Genomic DNA, 20,195 nt, shown 5'->3' with positions numbered 1-20,195 from the left:
TTTTTAAAAAAAAAGAAAACTTGCATAACTTCTTGAAAATATATTTCAGAACAGGTTGAAATTAAAATCGCTGGGATAACTGAAAGAAGACATGAACAAGTTTTCCCCCCCCCCAAGGAATTGAAGTATATTCCTCATATGCCACCCTTCCATAACTCCCTGTTCTCGCGTGGGGTGCTTCCAGGCGGAAATGTAGCAAAGCCTGCTGATTGACATTTCACTCGACCAATCAACGGGTCCAAAATTGAAGCAACATTCGACATGGAACGTTAACTTGGAATTTCCTCAAATAAACGACAGTGGCGTGTTAGCGGAAATTTTTTAAAAAACCCTGATTTCATGCAATAAATTTAGATTTATCTGTAACATTTATCAAACACTTCAGATGGTTGCTATGACCTAATCTAACGCATTTTGACGTTGAGGTGGAGTTATGCTGAACGATATGCTTGCCGAAAAATGTGGAGCAAAGGGCACAACCAAAGTGGGGTTTTCACTGAGTTTCATTGATTAGTCCTTATGACTCCCTCCCCCTTGTTCAACCGAACGTCGGTTTATGACTCAGGCCATTTTCTGTACTTGACCACTACAGTGTTGTTCTGAAGATGTTGCAAAACACAGGGTAAGTTGATACTTGCAAATATGTGTACAGTTTATAAATGTCCAAAACACGGAAAGAAAGCAGGCATAATGGCCAGACTGAACTTTGTTGATCGCTCTTAAGTGAAATATTTATTGTCTTCACGATTTAGTTCTGTTTATGGCCTTTCTCCTTCAATTCGAAGTACTTTTTTTAGAGGAGCGATAGTAACACCGAAAACAATACAAATTTATAGTTCCAAATCTTAGTAGATGCATAGTCTGTAAAATAGTGAGGCCTGTTTTGTTTTAAAGTAGCATGTGATTCGGTGGGGTTGGTACAACCTTCATTAATTTCCTTCAAGGAAACTAAGAACAGGAGTATAAATGGTTTGTTGGAGTGATTTGTTGCACACACTGGTCATTACAAAGGATATGTCATGTGAATGTGAAAAGGAGAATTATTTGTAAATCCTTATTTATAATGTATAGTTATATTCTAAAAGGCTATGAACAGTTCCTTTAAATTAACACTGAAATTAGAATTGAAGTGTGTCGTGCTGGAAAAGCACAGTAGGTCAGGCAGCATCTGAGGAGCAGGAGAATTGATGTTTCGAGCACAAGCTCTTCATCAGGAATGAAGTTAGAGCTTGCTGGCTTTCTAATTTCAGCTCTTTGAATTGGCCAGAGCAGTCAAAAGCACTGAACTCCAAAACACACTTCAGTTGCAAGATTAGAAAATGTTAGTAAAGGTAAAATACTGCAGATACTGAAAATTTGAAGCTCAGGTTTGTCAACATCTGATGAGAGGGGATCAGAATGAACATTTCAGTCTGATATCACACTTCTGAACAGAAGAGGTACAATCATATTGGACTTGAAACATTAAATCTGTTTCTCTCCACAGATGCTGCCAGATCTGTTAAGTTTCTAAAAAAAAGTAATGTCACTCCTTTGTCTGGTAGAATGTTGGCAAATGGACCATATTTGCATCAAAAGTCACTGATTCTGTGCAATTTGCTCTGGGTTGAGGAGGACAGGGAGAATAGGGAATTCCCTGAAATCTTAGCTGATTACAACATTGAATAGCTGAGGTTTTCAAGCTGTGCAAATTCCAGGTCTGAGTTTTAGCCTGGATGAGGACGCTTGTTCAATTAGCTGATCACAGAACAGGTTGGTGTTGGGGTCAGGTTGTGTTGTATTTGCCCTCTTGATGTCCCTGAGCTATGGACATTGCTAAGATTCAGGAATCTTTGTTTGGAATGAATGCGATCAGCTCCAATTTTCTGCGTTCACTGTCCATTGCTGTTGATTATGAGTTTTTAATTCTGCTGTCACTTTGATAACATAAATACAGATTAATAGGTGTGATCTTGTAGCCGTCACTGAGACTTGGTTACAAGGAGACCAAAGCTGGAAACTAAATATTCCAGGGTATGTGGCTTTTTGAAAGGAGGGACAATAAAGACAAAGTAGTGTGGTAGCATTGTTAGTATGCGTTGGAGTAAGTACAATAACAAGAAATGATCTTGGGTTGGAAGATGGAGAATCCATTTTGGTGGAGGTAAGAAACAAAAAGGGGAAGAAGACAATAGTAGGTTCCCTAACAGTAATGATATGGCAGGAAAAAGAATAAGTTAGGAGATAATCAGGGCATGTAAAAAAGGCAGTATGTTAATCATGGGTGACTTTAATCTTGTTGTGGAGGTATTAGTGTTGGACTGAGGTGGACAAAGTCAGAAGTCACATGACACCAGGTTATAGTCCAATAGATTTACTTGAAATCATAAGCTTTCAGAGTGCTGCTCCCCTCATTTGACAAAGGACCAGTGCTCCGAAAGCTTGTGTTTTCAAGGTTGGACTATAACCTTGTGTTGTGTGATTTCTGACTTTAATCTTCATGTAGTTTGGACAAGTCAGATGGGCAAAAGTAGCCATGAGGAAGAATTCAGAGTGTACTCAGGACAGTTTGCTAGAACAATATGTTGTGAATCCAACCAGGGACCAGGCTCTTTCAGATCTGGTGATGTGTAATGATGCAATTTCAATAAATGGTCTCCAAGTAAAAGATCCCCAAGGAAACAATTACCATGACAGGGTAGAATTTAGCATTCTGATTGAGAGGGAGAAATTTTGATCAACTGTGTTAAGTAATAATGAAAAAAGAATGAAGGGAGAGCCAGCTGAGTGGACTGAAGAGGGACTTTAGCAGCAAACACAGTTGAAAAATAATGGTAGATATTTAAGAAAATAGGTAATGACTCACAACAAAGATATTTCTCAGTGATGGAAGAAGGAGCTGCCATTTCTATTGACCTGTTCCACTCTCGGAGGTTGGCCTAGGTTTAAGCGTCAACACTGCAGTCCTTTATCAAACATTAAGAACCAGATCCTGGGTAACTAAAGTTAACTCAGTTATTCCAGTCCAAATCTTTTGAAAAAATGATTGCTTTAAATGAAAAAGACTATTACATTTAGGATATTCTTAGAATTAAATTTCACATTCAAATAAAAGAAATCTGATGATATAAGGAAACATCTCTCCAGACTTTTGAGCAAATACCCTTCCTTCAATGTTCAGACACCATTATGTTACACATAATTTGGAGAAAGCAGGAAAGGGTGTTGCCTCAAAATAAACATTATATTTATCATCAGGGTAAAAGCGATAAATATTTAAATGACTATGTAGATATAGCTCACGAATCGATTCGGGATTGTCAATCAACAGTGGTATTTGGTCTTGTCACAGTAGCGTTGTGCAATATTCATGTAGCCTCTTTGCCTTCACATTCTGTATTTCACAAGTGATGGTTTGGAGCTCTGCAAATGCACACAAAAATAAAATTATCAATGTTTAACAATGAATGTAGGTATAGGTTAACTCAGTTGGTTCAATGGCTAGTGTGTACTGCAGAATTGTATCAACAATGCAGGTTAAATCTCAATCACACTGTGGTACTTCATTGAAATCTGGTTCCTCACCTTGTGCCATATATAAAAGGGAGCGATGCACATCATACTGTAAAGCCAATTGTCCTTCTCAAGAGAAATACCTTTGGTCCTGTGCAGGTGAACAATGGCTAATTAACTCCTCAAGACAGTATAGTTGTTGCTGCTCACCTTTTTAAACAAGTTAAATTCTGGGTTACAAATGTCTGAAAATACTTCCAAAAATTTCAAAAACTGAACAAAGGCACCTTGAGATTTGAAAACAGGATGATTTCAAAATTAGACGTTGACACCATAGTATCAGCATGTATTGTTCAAGACTGTATCATTGATATCACAGGTGAGGTGCCGAAAGACTGGACGTTGGCTAAAGTGGTGCCACTGTTTAATAAAGGTGGTAAGGACAAGCCAGGGAACGACAGACCAGTGAGCCTGACGTCGGTGGTGGGCAAGTTGTTGGAGGGAATCCTGAGGGACAGGGTGTACATGTATTTGGAAAGGCAAGGACTGATTAGGGATAGTCATCATGGCTTTGTGTGTGGGCAACCATGTCTCACAAACTTGATTGAGTTTTTTGAAGAAGTAACAAAGAGGATTAGAGTCATAGAGATGTACAGCATGGAAACAGACCCTTTGGTCCAACCCGTCCATGCCGACCAGATATCCCAACACAATCTAGTCCTACCTGCCAGCACCCGGCCCATATCCCTCCAAACCCTTCCTATTCATTTACTCATCCAAATGCCTCTTAAATGTTGCAATTGTACTAGCCTTCACCACATCCTCTGGCAGCTCATTCCATACACGTACCACCCTCTGTGTGAAAAAGTTGCCCCTTAGGCCTCTTTTATATCTTTCCCCTCTCACCCTAAACCTATTCTGGACTCCCTGACCCCAGGGAAAAGACTTTGCGTATTTACCCTATCCATGCCCCTCATAATTTTGTAAACCTCTATAAGGTCACCCCTCAGCCTCCAACGCTCCAGGGAAAACAGCCCCGGACTGTTCAGCCTCTCCCCGTAGCTGAGATCCTCCAACCCTGGCAACATCCTTGTAAATCTTTTCTGAACCCTTTCAAGTTTCACAACACCTTTCCGATAGGAAGGAGACCAGAAGTGCACGCAATATTCCAAGAGTGGCCTAACCAATGTCCTGTACAGCTGCAACATGACTTCCCAACTCCTGTACTCAATACTCTGACCAATAAAGGAAAGCATACCAAACGCCTTCTTCACTATCCTATCTACCTGTGACTCCACTTTCAAGGAGCTATGAACCTGCACTCCAAGGTCTCTTTGTTGAGCAACACTCCCTAGGACCCCACCATTAAGTGTATAAGTCCTGCTAAGATTTGCTTTCCCAAAATGCAGCATCTCGCATTTATCTGAATTAAACTCCATCTGCCACTTCTCAGCCCATTGGCTCATCTGGTCCAGATCCTGTTGTAATCTGAGGTAATCCTCTTTGCTGTCCACTATAACTCCAATTTTGGTGTCATCTGCAAACTTACTAACTGTACCTCTTATGCTCACATCCAAATCATTTATGTAAATGACAAAAAGTAGAGGACCCAGCACCGATCCTTGTGGCACTCCAGTGGTCACAGGCCTCCAGTCTGAAAAACAACCCTCCACCACCACCCTTTGTCTTCTACCTTTGAGCCAGTTCCAAATGGCTAGTTCTCCCTGTATTCCATGAGATCTAACCTCGCTAATCAGTCTCCCATGGGGAACCTTGTCGATTACCTTACTGAAGTCCATATAGATCACATCTACTGCTCTACCCTCATCAATCTTCTTTGTTACTTCATCAAAAAACTCAATCAAGTTTGTGAGACATGATTTCCCAAACACAAAGCCATGTTGACTATCCTGAATCAGTCCTTGCCTTTCCAAATACATGTGCATCCTGTCCCTCAGGATTCCCTCCAACAACTTGCCCACCACCGAGGTCAGGCTCACTGGTCTATAGTTCCCTGGCTTGTCTTTACCACCGATCTTAAACTGTGGCATCACATTTGCCAACCTCCAGTCTTCTGGCACCTCACCTGTGACTATCGATGATACAAATATCTCAGCAAGAGGCCCAGCAATCACTTCTCTAGCTTCCCCCTGAGTTCTCGGGTACACCTGATCAGGTTATGGGGATTCATCCACCTTTACCCTTTTCAAGACATCCAGCACTTCCTCCTCTGTAATCTGGACAGTTTGCAAGATGTCACCGTCTATTTCCCGACAGTCTATATCTTCCATATCCTTTTCCACAGTAAATACTGATGCAAAATCTTCATTTAGTATCTCCCCCATTTTCTGTGGCTCCACACAAAGGCTGCCTTGCTGCTCTTTGCGGGGCCCTATTCTCTCCCTGGTTACCCTTTTGTCCTTAATATATTTGTAAAAACCCTTTGGATTCTCCTTAATTCTATTTGCCAAAGCTATCTCATGTCTCCGTTTTGCCCTCCTGATTTCCCTCTTACGTATACTCCTACTTTCTTTATACTCTTCCAAGAATTCACTCGATCTATCCTGTTTACCTGACATATGCTTCCTTTATTTTCTTAACCAAACCCTCAATTTCTTTAGTCATCCAACATTCCCTTTACTACCAGCCTTTCCTTTCACGCTGACAGGAATATACTTTCTCTGGATTCTTGTGATCTCATTTCTGAAGGCTTCCCATTTTCCAGCCATCCCTTTACCTGCGAACATCTGCCTCCAATCAGCTTTTGGAAGTTCTTGCCTAATACCGTCAAAATTGGCCTTTCTCCAATTTAGAACTTCTACTTTTAGATCTGGTCTATCCTTTTCCATCATTATTTAAAAATGAATAGACTTATGGTCACTGGCCCCAAAATGCTCCCTCACTGACACCTCAGTCACCTGCCCTGCCTTATTTCCGATTGATTAGGGCAGAGCGGTGGACATGATGTATATGGACTTCAGTAAGGTATTTGACAAGGTTTCCCATGGGAGACTGATTTGCAAGCTTAGGTGTCATGGAATACAAGGAGAACTAGCCACTTCGATACAGAACTGGCTCAAAGGTGGAATAGGGTTGTGGTGGAGGGTTGTTTTTCAGATTGGAAGCCTCTGACCAGTGGAGTGGTCACAAGGATTGGTGCTGGGTCCACTACTTTTTGTCATTTATATAAATGATTTGGATGTAAGCTTAAGAGGTATAGTTCATAAGTTTGCAGATGACACCAAAATTGGAGGTGCAGTGGACAGCGAAGAAGGTTACCTTCGATTACAATGGGATCTTGATCAGATGGGCCAATGGGCTGAGAAGTGGCAGATGGAGTTTAATTCAGATCAATGTGAGGTGCTGCATTTGGGAATGTAAACCTTAGCAGGACTTAGACACTTAATGGTAATGTCCTGGGGAGTGTTCCTGAACAAAGAGACCTTGGAGTGCAGGTTCATAGTTCCTTGAAAGTGGATTCGCAGATAGATAGGATAGTGATGAAGGCTTTCCTTTATTGGTCAGAGTATTGAGTACAGGAGTTGGGAGGTGATATTGTACTGTACAGGACATTGGTTCGGCCACTTTTGGAATATTGCACGCAATTCTGGTCTGCTTCCTATTGGAAGGATGTTGTGAAACTTGAGCATTCAGAAAAGATTTACAAGGATGTTGCCAGGGTTGGAGGATTTGAGCTGTAGGGAGAGGTTGGATAGGCTGAGGCTGTTTTCCCTGGAGCGTTGGAGGCTGAGAGGTGACCTCATAGAGGTTTACAAAATCATGAGGGGCATGGATAGGGTAAATAGACAACGTCTTTTCCCTGGGGTCGGGGAATTCAGAACAAGAGGGCATAGGTTTAGGGTGAGAGGGGAAAGATATAAAAGAGACCTAAGGGGTAACGTTTTCACGCAGAAGGTGGTGCGTGTGTGGAATGGGCTGCCAGAGGAAGTGGCAGAGACTAGTACAAGTAAAGCATTTAAAAGGCATCTGGATGGGTACATAAATAGGAAGGGTTTGGAGGGATATGGGGCAAGTGCTGAGAGGTGTCACTGATTGGTTGGGACACCTGGTCAGCATGGGCGAGTTGGACCGAAGGGTCTACTTCCGTGCTGTACATCTCTGTGACTCTAAAGGGATTCCAAGGTTGAACTAAACTATCCATGGTTAACCAGGGATGTTAAGGATATCAACAAATTGAAAGAAAAATCAAATATTACAGCAAAGATTTGTGGGAGTGCAGAAAATTGGGAAAGTTTTAAAAACCAGCAAAAGATGACCAAAGAGAAAAGGAGGGTGAAGGTGCACTTTGAGGATAAACTTACATGTGATATCAAGATAGCCAGCAAGAGTTTAAGTGTATCAAAAGGAAAAGAGGCAAACATTAAAGTCGACCCATAGAGAATGAGAATGGGGAAATAAAAATGGAACAGGGAAATGGCAGTGGAGTTGAATAAGTACTTTCCATTGGTCCCTACAGTTGAAGATGACAATGGCATTCCAAAAATACTAAATAATGAAGGAGCAAAAGGAGGAGAGGAGAAAAACCTAACAACTCCCACTAGAAAAAAGTTCTAGGCAGCTAATGGGACTGAAACTGCACATTAGGCTACTCAATAAGGAAGAAGCTCATGTTGTTGGAAGTTGTAAATTTAGCATGGAAAGCAGATTGGTGAACTAATAGAAGACAGAGGGTTGTGATAACTGGAGGGCATTTTCAGAATGGCAACCTGGAACTAGTGGAGTGCCACAGAAATCTGTGCTGGGCCCATTATTATTTTGCAGTGTATCATTAGCGACTTGAGTGAAGAAAGTGAATGTGCTGTTGCCACGTTTGTAGATGACAAAAATAAGTGGGAAGGCAAGTGGTAAGGATGCCACAGAATATTGAATGAATTAGAGACCTGGGTTCAAATCCCACCTCAGGCAACTGTCTGTGTGGAGTTTGCACATTCTCCTTGTGTCTGAGTGGGTTTCTTCCGGGTGCTCTGGTTTCCTCCCACAGTCCAAAAATGTGCAGGTTAGGTGAATTGGCCATGCTAAATTGCCCATAGTGTTAGGTGAAGGGGTAAATGTAGGGGAATGGATCTGGATGGGTTGCTCTTCGGAGGGTCGGTGTGGACTTGTTGGGCCGAAGGGCTTGTTTCCTCGCTGTCAGTAATCTAATCTAATCAAATCTAATTTAATCTAATCATATCTCTCCAAGATACAGTGAAAAGTATATTGTCACCAGAATCAGGCGCCATTTTGAGTTACTGCGAGGATAGAAAGAAATTACTTAAATAAGACTTCATCTCCTGTTCAAATTGGGGTCTGAAGCATGGTTTCCAGGCTTCTGCAAGGAGTTCCGGTCCTCAAAGAGTCCTGATGTGGGAATAGCAACAGCAACCTTAATACTCCTGGAGACCCAACTCTGCTTTCGCTGCTGCCTCACTGCCACCACCAGGAGACCAGGCTTCGTGTTTACTGCTGCCAGGAGTCACCGTTCTTGGCACCATCACTGCCAAGAGTCCAGGCTCCAGGCATAACACTGCCAGGAGTACCACTCCAGACACTGCCACTGGCAAGAGCCCAGGTTCCTGGCCTGCCATCAGCAGTGGGATATCGGCAAATTAAGTGACTGGTCAAAAACTTGGCAGATGGAATATAATAGGAGAAAGTGAGGACTGCAGATGCAGGAGATCAGAGCTGAAAAATGTGTTGCTGGAAAAGCGCAGCAGGTCAGGCAGCATCCAAGGAGCAAGAGAATCGACGTTTCGGGCATAAGCCCTTCTTCAGGAATGAAGAAGGGCTTATGCCCGAAACGTCGATTCTCCTGCTCCTTGGATGCTGCCTGACCTGCTGCGCTTTTCCAGCAACACATTTTTCAGATGGAATATAATGTGAGAAAATGTGAAGTTTATAAATTTGGCAGGAGCTGAATATTACTTAAATGGAGAAAGACTGCAGAAAGCTACTGAAAAGGGGATGTGACAGGCCCCATGTATAAATAACATAAAGCTCGTATCCCAGTTCAGCAAGAGGGAAAGCAAATTGACTGTTGGCCTTTATTAAAGAGGGAATGGAGTATAAAATTAGCGAAGTCTTGCTAAATCTATACCACGTATTTGTCAGAATACAGCTGGAATACTGTGGATAGCTTTGGATCCTTTATTGGGAAAGATGGGCTGACATTGGATGCAGTCCAGAAAAGGTCCAATAGGCTGATGTGTGAGGGGATTGTCTTATCAGGAGAAGATATGTAATTTGAGTCTAATATAATTGGAGTTTGAAAACAGTGAGAGATGACTTCATTAAAACTTAAAGTATTCTTATGGAACTTTATCAAGATAGAAGCAAAGAGTTAGTTTCCCATTGTGGGAGAATCTCAGATCAGATGGCATTATGTAAAAGTCAGAGGTTGCCCGTTTCGGACAGAGATAAGGAGGAATTTCTTCTTTTGAGGGTAGTGAATCTATGGAAATATTTAACGAAGCAGGCTGTCGAGGCTGGGTTATTAAGTGTATTCAGTGCTGAGACAGATTTTTGATCAGTAAGAGAGTCAAGGCTTAAGAGAAAAATGGAGTCCAGGATCACCAGATCAGCCATGATCTCATTGAATGGCAGAGCAGACTCAAAGGACTGAATGACCTACTTCTGTTCCTACATCTTACGGATGATTATTCAGCAAAAAAAAGGTTTACAGGCTGTTAACATGTGACGTTCGGCCATGTCTCAATTTTGTTATGACTATCACAATTTTTTTGCAGTTTTGATTTGGAACTGTGAATTGAAGTTGTGAATTGAGCTTCGAACAGCAGCTTGTTTTTTTTAAGAAAGGAGGAAACAACAAAATACAAATGTTTGCTGTTGGGAACTGGCCTGGAAATATAATGCAGGTTAATTATAACTCTGAGGACACTGTATATGATCTGACACTGATATGTTGCTACGCTCAGAGACTGGTAGCTATTTGGGTGTTAAATTGGTCAATTGAGGTAGGACTGGTGCTGGCTGGCCAGTGAACTGCATGAAAGTTTGGGGAAAAAAGAGAAAACGAATAATGAAATATCTGACCTTTTTTTTGTGTGGGAGATAGTTTTTTATTTTGGGAAGCTTCCAGATTGGGCTGACGTTTGGTTTTGCTTTATCTAGTTACTATCCAGTTATTGATACATTAAAAGTTCTGAAAAAAGAATCCCCATCTGTAAGAAATGAGTAAAAGTCTCCAGAGGTCTGCAGAAGCTGTTTGCATTGACTGGTGACTTTGGAATTCAAGCAAGATACATAATCCAAAGTGCCCGTATTACAACCCAAATTCTAAGGATTTTATGAAGACCTGGTTTTTTTTGTTGAAACTGTTATCAAACTAGCAAATTGTTTTTTTTTAGTTTTCTTAATTTATCCCTTCAATCTGTTTGTCAGTGTGAGAATGGAAGCGTATGGTCAAATAAACTTGGGCTTAGATTCGAGTTACTAAATTAGTTTGCCTTTTCATTTATCTGTGTTCTTTTGAAGTTACGGTCTGAATAAATTGTTAGTTTTTGTTAAGGCTATAACCTAGATGTACAAAATCAGTTATTTGTAAAGGCTTTGCTGAGGAATTTTGAGGGTCATTGAATGTTTTAACTTCACTGTGTTGCAATTCCACTGATCAAGAGTCTGATTTGGTTTGGCATGCTATGCCTGTGTCATAACAATTTGTATAAATGATTGCAAAAGCTGTAAGTGAAGTCAGTTTTGGAAGGGTGGATAGCATTGGCTTTGCACCATTCTCACTCATGCTGAAGGCACTTAACGCCATTCTCCTCAAATATCACAATTTCACAGGATCAGACTCTCTGAGTCTGTCTAAAATATCCAATGGCAGGACAAAATTCTCCACATTGAGGTTGTTGCAAAGCATGGTGTACCTGGCACCAAGTCCCTGCTTTTCGATATGCAATGTCATTGGATCATGGAGGATTGCAGTCTAACCCCAAGTGAGCACAGGAACCACATTACAGAGCATCCCAAATTTAGGATCTAAAAACAATTTCAAAGCCTGCCTCTAGCTTGAAAGTTATGTCCTAATATAGAGGGAAATATAACCTTGGCAAGACCAAAAACTACAAGTATGCACACCTGATTGTCTGTTCCTGATATTGTGGAACATTTCTGAATACTTTTCAGAGGTGTAAATTGAACACTGAGCAGGATAAAGGTCACCTAAAGGTTGAGGGTCAGAGTTCGAAAGGCAGCAAGACAGATGGCCATTGACTTAAAAAGAAAGAAGCAAGATCATCTTCACAACAATGTTATGTGTAGTTCGTTAGTAAATGGATTTCTAGAACTCGGAGAAAGAAATTTTTTAGTTTCAATTTTAACTCTGAGTCAGAATCTGCCAACTTAAGTGTCCAGAAACGTCTGCACTTAATTCAGTCTTCCACCTCAGTGCAGTGTTGAGGAAGTAGTGTTGTTAGGGGGTGCCATATTTAGATGTGATGTTAAAATGAGACCATGATTGTTTAAGATCCTGTGGTACTTTTTAAAGAGCAGGAGAACTTCCTGCCTTGTGTCTGGAAGATTAAATGGGCTAAAAGTTCTTCCTTCACCTGAAGTAGTTTTGTCATCACAACTGGTGCAGGGTGTGTCTGAGTATTCAACCTATTGATTACTGTGCATACTTGAAACATGAGTCAACTAGCAGTACACTGTTGACTTTCATGTTTCTTAGCTCAATTTTTTCTTTTTGTTTTAAATAATAGAACATTTTCAGTCTATTTAAAAACAAAATAGCTGCTAGATTTATTTCAATCTGTGAGAAATCTACTGCACCAGACTGGGAAACAAAGAGGGTGGTGTAGAAACAAAAAATGCAGCAATCCAAAATAAACCAGCCCAATTCCATATTCATGAACTTCCCTCACTTAGATGCTAAATTCAAACATGCATCCCCACTCATCATGCAACTGTTTACAAGAAATATTAATGACTTGGAGGAAGAAAGTGAAGGTGCTGTTGCCAGATTTGCAGATGACACTAATTTAGGTGGCAAAGCAATTTGTGAGAGCATTACAAACAAAGAGATATTTATAGTTTAAGGAAATGGACAAAACATTGGCAAATAGAGTATAATATGGGAAAGCAAGAAGTTGTGCATTTTGGAAGGGAGAACAAAATACAGTATTATTTAAATATAAAGAAACTGCGGAAAGATGCAACACAAATGGGTTTTGGGGATACTGGTACATAAAATGCAGAAAGCTAACACAGAGTTGCAGCAAGGTTAATGGAATGTTGGCCCTTATTTCTAGGGGGTTGGGTTATTACATTAGGGTGAGACCATGTATGGAGGACAGAGGAACCTCGACTATCTGAATATCAATTATCCGAATATCGGATTAACTGAAGGAGATCTCGAGGTCCCGATAGAATCATTACATGAAAGAGCTCACATCTTTTGTTTACACTGATTAAAAATGATCTCTGCTGAGAACAGTCCCGGACATGGATGGGACCCCGGGACCCCAGGCACCGTCTCCAAATGACTGACCTCCCGCCCTCTCTTCCTCTCCCAACACTTTCCCTGGAGTTCTACATAGGGATGAACCCTAAACCCCCTTCCCCAGATATTCTCTGTAACATTGTCTCATACAGGGCTGAGGTGGAATTTGTCAAAAAGTTGCAGTTAAAAAGTTGTGTGTGCATGAGTGTGTGCGTGCGCGTGCGTGTGCTATTTGGACACTTACCCCAGAAAGGTAGCAGCAGTTTTACTGTTGGTGTCCAGTCTGGGGAGGGGAAGGAGGCGGGTGGCCAGGGGCACATAGGAGTTGGAGCAGCAGGGGGCGGGGGGGGTACACGTGGGGTTCAGATGGTGGATGGGGGATGGGGGTGGTGCTGGACAGGCTTGGGGGGGTTGGCGGTGGAGGGCGGTGTTGGGGCGTGGGTGGAGGGAGGTGTTGGACGGGATTGGGGGCGGGCATGGGGCAGACGGGATTTGAGTGGCAACCAGGGTGTAGCACCTCGCGCGCAGTGTGCTGCTGCCTCTTCTCCTGAACAGGGAGCAGACTTAACAGAAAACTCCCGAGCCCCAGAGGAGAGGCATTGAATTGATTAACCAAATAATCAGTTATCTGAATGAAATAGTGCCTGCCCATTTCGTTCGGATAATTGAGGTTCCTCTGTGCTAGGAAAGCTATCATTTCATTGGAGGCAGATCAGAGAGGGTTTACTAGAATAATCCAGATATAGAGGGATTGTCTTATGATCAAAGGTTAAACAGGTTATAACACTACTCACTGGATTTTAAAAGAATGAGAGGTAATTCTAATTGAAATATATAGGATTTGTAAAGAGCTTGACAGGGTAAATGCTGAAAGAATGTTTCCTCTCATGAGAGACCAAAGAGCTTAATTTCAGAATAAACAGGTGCTAATTTAAGGCAGATGACAATTTTTTTCTTTGGTCATGGAGTCATACAGCGTAGAATCAGGCCCTTCAGCTCACCATGTCGGTTCCAATCAACAAACACCAACCGACACGAAACAAAAAAAAACAAAAGGACTGTGGATGCTGGCAATCAGAAACAAAAACAGAAATTGCAGGAAAAACTCAGCAGGTCAGGCTGCATGTATGGAAAGAAAGCAGAGCTGACCTTTGGGTCAGTGGACAATTTCTCAATTTTGTTAAAGATAAATTCTCGATCAGTAGGGAAATCAAGGATTATGGGAGAAAAGGAAGGAATGTGGACATGACAAATTTGCAGGAACAGATTGATTGAGTCAGTTAGTCAGCATGGTGTTATTGCTGTCTTTACCTGTGCTTCAATGCAGATGCATAATGCAACTTCCTAAGCTTCATTTGACAGCATCTTCTAACTTTCAATCCCCTCCCACCTAAAAAGGCAAGGGCATCATCATGGGCACATTGCTATGAAAATTCCCTTCAAGTCTCACACCGTGCTGAGTCAGAATTCTGGAGCTCCCTTCCTCACAACTCTGAGGGTGTTATTAGATCCCAAGGACGGTAGCAGTTCAAGAGGGCAGCTCACTACCACCTTGTCAATGGCTATTAGGACTGAGCAACAAACTCTGGTCTTGCCTGCAGTGGTCACACCGCATGAATGGATAAGCAAAAGAGCCCTGTCCCACTGCTTCATCTCACCCTAACAACGAAGTAATCTAACAGGCTTTGCATTGACATTGACCATCAACTGAGATAAATTCAGCACCCTATTTAATCAGGGCAGTTTTAACAATGTCGGCAAAAGTGAGGACTGCAGCTGCTGAAGATCAGAGTCAAGAGTGTGGTGCTGGAAAAGCACAGCAGGTCAGGCAGCATCCAAGGAGCAGGAGAGTCAATGGTTCGGGCAAAAGCCCTTCATCACTTTTCCTGATGAAGGGCTTTTCCCTGAACCGTTGACTGTCCTGCTCCTCAGATGCTGCCTGACCTGCTGTGCTTTTCCAGCACCACACTCTGGAGCTTTTACAATGTCACTGATGAACATTGCAGTAGTGTATGTTAACTATACTTAACACTCTATGATTAAACAGATAAATGTGTGTTAATTAAATGCATTGCCCTTGTTTTGTGTATGCAATTCACATATAGTTCACGCAAAGTAAATAGAAATAGAAACATGTCCTGTTAAACTGGAAAGTTAAGAAAACTATCATCATGTTTTCTTTATTGTGAGGGGGATCAAACATGAAAATAAGGATGCTGTGCTTCAATTGCTCAAGGAAATAGTAAGAATTCTGTGCATGGTTTTGGTTGTCATATTTAGGGGAGCATTTAAATATATTGGAGCTAGTTCAGAGAAGGTTTCCTTGGCTGAAACCTGGAATTGTCTTCTGAGTGTTGATTACACAGGCTGGGTTGATTTTCTCTCGAGTTTGGAAGAGTTCATGGTAATTTAATTTGAAATATTTAATTTCAAAGAATTTATGAATCAGCAGAAGACCTTTTCCAGTTAGCAATGTTTTCTCATTGTTATCTGGCAGATTTTGCCTGATTATCGTGTCAAGCTGTGAATCACCATAAGATAAACTGGACCTGTTGAATGCAGATATGTGGCTGGATGTCCTCATGATTCTTGGACGAATTGAGTCCACGCGGCATCGAAGGATGCCATCCATTCAGATGAAATCATTGATCATCTCCACTTCCACCATTTCTTTGGGCAACAAGTTACAGATCATTATTAATCATTGCATAAAATTGTTCTCCCTCATGCCTTTTGTTTGATCATCAGCATCAAAAGGATTGTTCAGGGTGTTGCCGTGCTCCTGTCTGTCAGCATTGTCAATCTGATGGTGGAAGTTATTGATGGCTTCACATATTCAGACTTTGCAATCACCAGCAAACTGTCACTTGATGCCATAATCAACCCACACATTGTAAAAGCTGCAGCTATGATATTCAAACAAAACAAGTGTGGAACAATAGCGACCAGACTGAGAACACCAAACTGAAAGCCCTTTGAGAATGCAAGCACAAAGTACTCTTCTAGAATGGTGACATCTAGAGAATATACACTGGGCAGGAGAAAAGGTTGAAAGGTTCCATCTTCACTGTCTGACATGGATCCTCAGCATCTCTTAGAAGGGCAAGGTCACCAACCAGATCCTACAGTATACTAATTCCAACAGAATACACTTGTTGCTAAACCAAAAATGTCTGAACTGGTTCAGCCATGTTCAACACACACATTATGGTTGTCAAAGATCTTGCGTATGTTGGAATGGCCACTAGGTCTCAACAACCTGGGCATCTGTACCTTTGCTACAAGGCAACCGACATGGGTAACGTTGTCACTGACAACTGGGAAAGTGGCTGATGGTCACGACTTCTGGAAGCTGACAATTTGCAGGGTTATTGGAAGAGATGAACAGAATGGTAAGCTCAGCTGGCTGAGAAAAGGCTCCAGAAAACAGTGAATTCAGTGGATCATGTACCTTTCAGCCCAATTATCTCAGCAGCTCCTCTTCATTGAACCACACCAGATGATGCTGAATGCAGTGTTGACTATCACAATACAAAGCATTATCTTAGAGAAAAGACAGCAAGGAACGGATCACCACCTCTGGGTGTATCAAAAGACAGTACAATTAAGCAAATTCTTTTGAAATGTCCCCACTATTGCAAGGTAGGAAACATTACAGCCAATTTATGCGTAGTGAACTCCTATACACAGTAATGTAATATTAACGAGATCAGTTTTAGTGAAATTGATTGAGGAATTCAGTATTGATTAAAGGTACGAGCAGTGCAATTATTTCAAGGGATGGTGTGACACCCTGTATGTTCACCTGAGAGGGAAGACTGGGGCCTTAGTTTGCTGTCCACCTGAACAATGGCACCTCAAAAGAATGTCAGCCTAGATTCCATGTGCTCAAGTTTTTTTTGTGGTATTGCTGAATTACTACGGAATGTGCTGTTAGCACAACTCCTGTTGCATGCTTCAGACCCAGCACTGTACCTTATAGACCTTGAATCAAACTCTTCTATGTGGCTGTACTGTTTGTTGGATAAATTTGCTGAGCACTGAGGGTTCTTCCTGCAAGTGTTTTTCAAAAAAATTAAGTTGTTAGACTATACAAATTAATTATCATTTCAAATATTTTCAGCATTTTGCTGGTTTGCTCAATGGCCTGAATACAAAGGTTTACAGAGAACTTATTCCACAAAAATGCAAGGATGATTAAGTAATTGCCAGAAGCTATGGATATACGATAGTGTAGAATAGTGAGTGCCCATGCTGGCAGTCTTCTATGAAACATTACTGTATTGCTGCAGTATAACAACAACTTCCATTCCTATTGTACATTTTAACGTAGTTAGAATTTTCCAAATATTCTTCGTTGGAATGTTATGAAGCCAAATTTTGATAAGTTGCAAAAGAGATATTGGTGCAATTGGCTCAAGCTTAGTCCAGAAAAAGCTGGTATTAAGTGCTGTTTTAAATGAGGAATTAGTTGGTTAAGATATGGAGGGGTTTAAGGAGGGAATTGCACAAATATCAGCAGTTACCACCTGAGGCATGGTCGAGTGGTATTATTGCTGGAATGTTAATCTAGAGACCCATTTCATGTTCTGGAGACCCAGGTTCGAATCCTGTCATGGCAGCCTGTGAAATTTGAATTCAGTAAAAAGGTCTGCGGTTGACTCCTACTGGTCTTTGGGTAATTAGGGGTGGGCATCACATGCAGGGCCTAGCCAGTAATATTGTCATCCCATGAATGAAAAGGAAATTCTAGGAATTAGAACTGTTCATATGCAAGAGGCTAGAATTTGGGAAGTCAGCAACAGAGTTATAGAGTATAGCAGCATGGGTAAAGGCCCTTTGGTCCACCATGTCCACATTGATTATCAAGCACCTATCTATGCTAATCCCATTTTCTGGCACTGGGTCTGTAACCTCGTATGAGTTGGCATTTCAAGTATTCATCTAAATACTTAGCCGTTGTAATCGTTCCCACCTCTACCACCTGTTTAGAGTTCCAGATACCCCTTCTCTGAGTGAAAAAAGTTTTACTTGTATCCTTTCAAAACTTCCTAGCTCTATGTTAAATCCATGCCTTTTCATAACTGACCCCACTAATGAGGAGAAATGTTTCTTGCTACCGACCCTATATATGCCCTTCACAATTTTGTCAACCTCTATCAGGACAGTTGAAAGTCTGGAGAGATTTTGGAAGCTATTGGATGCAAAATCTGCTTGACAAAAAATGGAGAGCATTCCCTATATGAGCAGTACAAAAAGTTCATTCAAGCACAGTGCTGCTACTCTGAGGGTCTGCATACATTGATTGATCAATGTGTTCATTTCTATGTTCTCCAGCCACTGCTATGCACAGTCCTCAGAGAACTGCACAGTGGCTGGAGAAATTGGAGAGAAAATGTAGGCAGTAATGGATTCCTTCCTCAATTGATATATCAGGAGAAATCATTTGATGAAGAATGAAGTTTCTTGTAAATAAAGCAGTGCTAGTTCTAAAGATCACTTCTTTAGTCATTTGGCCTAAATTCGTCCAGGGAACATTCAGTTTTAACCAAGAGATTTCTGAGTTTAACGGTCATGTTATCCATACCAGTACTTGGTATTGGCCATAAGTGGGGCAATAGTGAAGTGGTGGATTAAAGTTTGAGGCTGCAGACAGTTGCAGTTGGATTGCCACCATGTAGGACATTGAGTTCTCTTAGTATCATTGCTTTTTATAACATAAAATGCAAACAGAGGGGAGTATAGAACGTACAAATGTGTACATCAAGGTTAATTGTAGTTGGAACATCATGGTATTAATACAGCTTGTTTTTAATGGAACAGAACATCCCAAGGGCAGTTATGAAACAAAATATGTCACTGAGCTCTGTAAGATGATATTTGAGCAGATAACCAAAATTTTGTTTGAGCAAATGGTTTTGAAGAGAGCGAAGTCGAGAAGCAGAGAGGTGTGTGGAATTTTGAAAGTCAAAGTATGAGGAGCATTGGTGGGTAGGCTTGTCAACTCCAATACAATATATTCCTGGAGGTCCCAGCACATGACAACTGGCCTCCAATCATATAGTCTATTCTCTGTACATCACCAGTATTTTGACCACTGAGAAACAAAAGTATTCAAAGAAAATATAAAGGGAAACATTTTGATTTTTTCTCCAAAATTTTTACTTATGGCAGTGTGCTACAAGTTTTCATTTAATTCCCGAACAAACTGGGGATTTAATATTGCTTGTCAAAACCACTGGTCAACTCTTTCGTGTATGTGGGCACGCTGTGGGAGGATGCTGGAATTAGGAGAGAAGAAAATCCTTCACATCTCAGTTTTAAATGTGTGCCTTCTTATCCTGTAACTGTGTCCTTCAGTTTGAGATCCCCTACTTCTAAAGCTATCTTCTCAATATCTACCCTGTCAAGCCCCCTTAAATTCTTAGATGTTTCAATAAGATCATCTCTCATTCTTCTAATCTCAAGTGAATAAAGGCCTGAAACTGTTCTTGATTAGTCAATCCTTTTATCCCAGAATCAGCCCAGTGGTTCTCTTTTGAACTGCATTCAATGCCATTATATCCTTTCTTAAAAGCCAGGATCAAAACTCTATTCTAGGTATGGCCTCGCCAACACCCTTGTCTATTTGTAAAAAACCTTCTCTATTTTTCAACTCCAACTCCCTCAAAATAAAATACAAAATTTCATTTCCCTTTTTAATTACTTGCTGCACCTAGATGCTAATTTTGTGTTTCTTGTATAAATACAGAAATCCCTCTGTTCTCCTTGTTGGATATTGGCCAGTTGCAGCATTCTTCGTCTGGAGTAACAAATCATTGTGCCTTTGCAATCTGCATTTTACTTATTTTAGGGTAGTGATGGTTAGAGCATAATACAGATTTTATCATTGATTCTATTAATTCAAGGCCTTCTCCATTTAATTCGCTTTTTTTCTTTACAATAACACATTATCTGAAAATAGTATCGTTGAATTGAGAATTTAGCCTCGCTAAGATGATGCTGGAGAAGCTGAAAGGTGTGGAGGTGGATAAATCACCAGCACCAGATGAACTACAACCCAGGCTCTGAAGGAGATAGTCGAGGAGACAGTGGAGCTGATTTTTTAGGAATTACTGGAGTGGGAGAATCCCAGAAAATAGCTCATAACACCCCTGTATAAGATGTAGGGAGGTGGAGGGGGGCAGAAGGTGGGAAATTATAGATCGGTTAGCCTGACCTCGGTTATTGGTAAGATTTT

At 41.1% G+C, this 20,195-nt stretch overlaps 1 protein-coding gene across 1 annotated transcript in view; it reads left to right on the top strand.

Moving 5' to 3' along the window:
- The first annotated feature begins 269 nt into the window (after positions 1 to 269).
- The window catches only part of hsdl2 (hydroxysteroid dehydrogenase like 2), a 135,265-nt gene continuing 115,339 nt past the window's right edge, over positions 270 to 20,195 (top strand). Inside the window, exon 1 of the mRNA XM_072588091.1 lies at positions 270 to 622. Coding sequence (XP_072444192.1) covers positions 606 to 622 — 17 coding nt within the window. The 5' untranslated portion in view covers positions 270 to 605. The remainder of the gene's footprint in view (positions 623 to 20,195) is intronic.

Source organism: Chiloscyllium punctatum, chromosome 2 (assembly GCF_047496795.1).
Source record: "Chiloscyllium punctatum isolate Juve2018m chromosome 2, sChiPun1.3, whole genome shotgun sequence".
Classification (NCBI taxonomy): domain Eukaryota; kingdom Metazoa; phylum Chordata; class Chondrichthyes; order Orectolobiformes; family Hemiscylliidae; genus Chiloscyllium; species Chiloscyllium punctatum.
The sequence above is the reverse complement of the archived record's forward strand: the minus strand, read 5'-3'. Positions and strand labels throughout refer to the sequence as shown.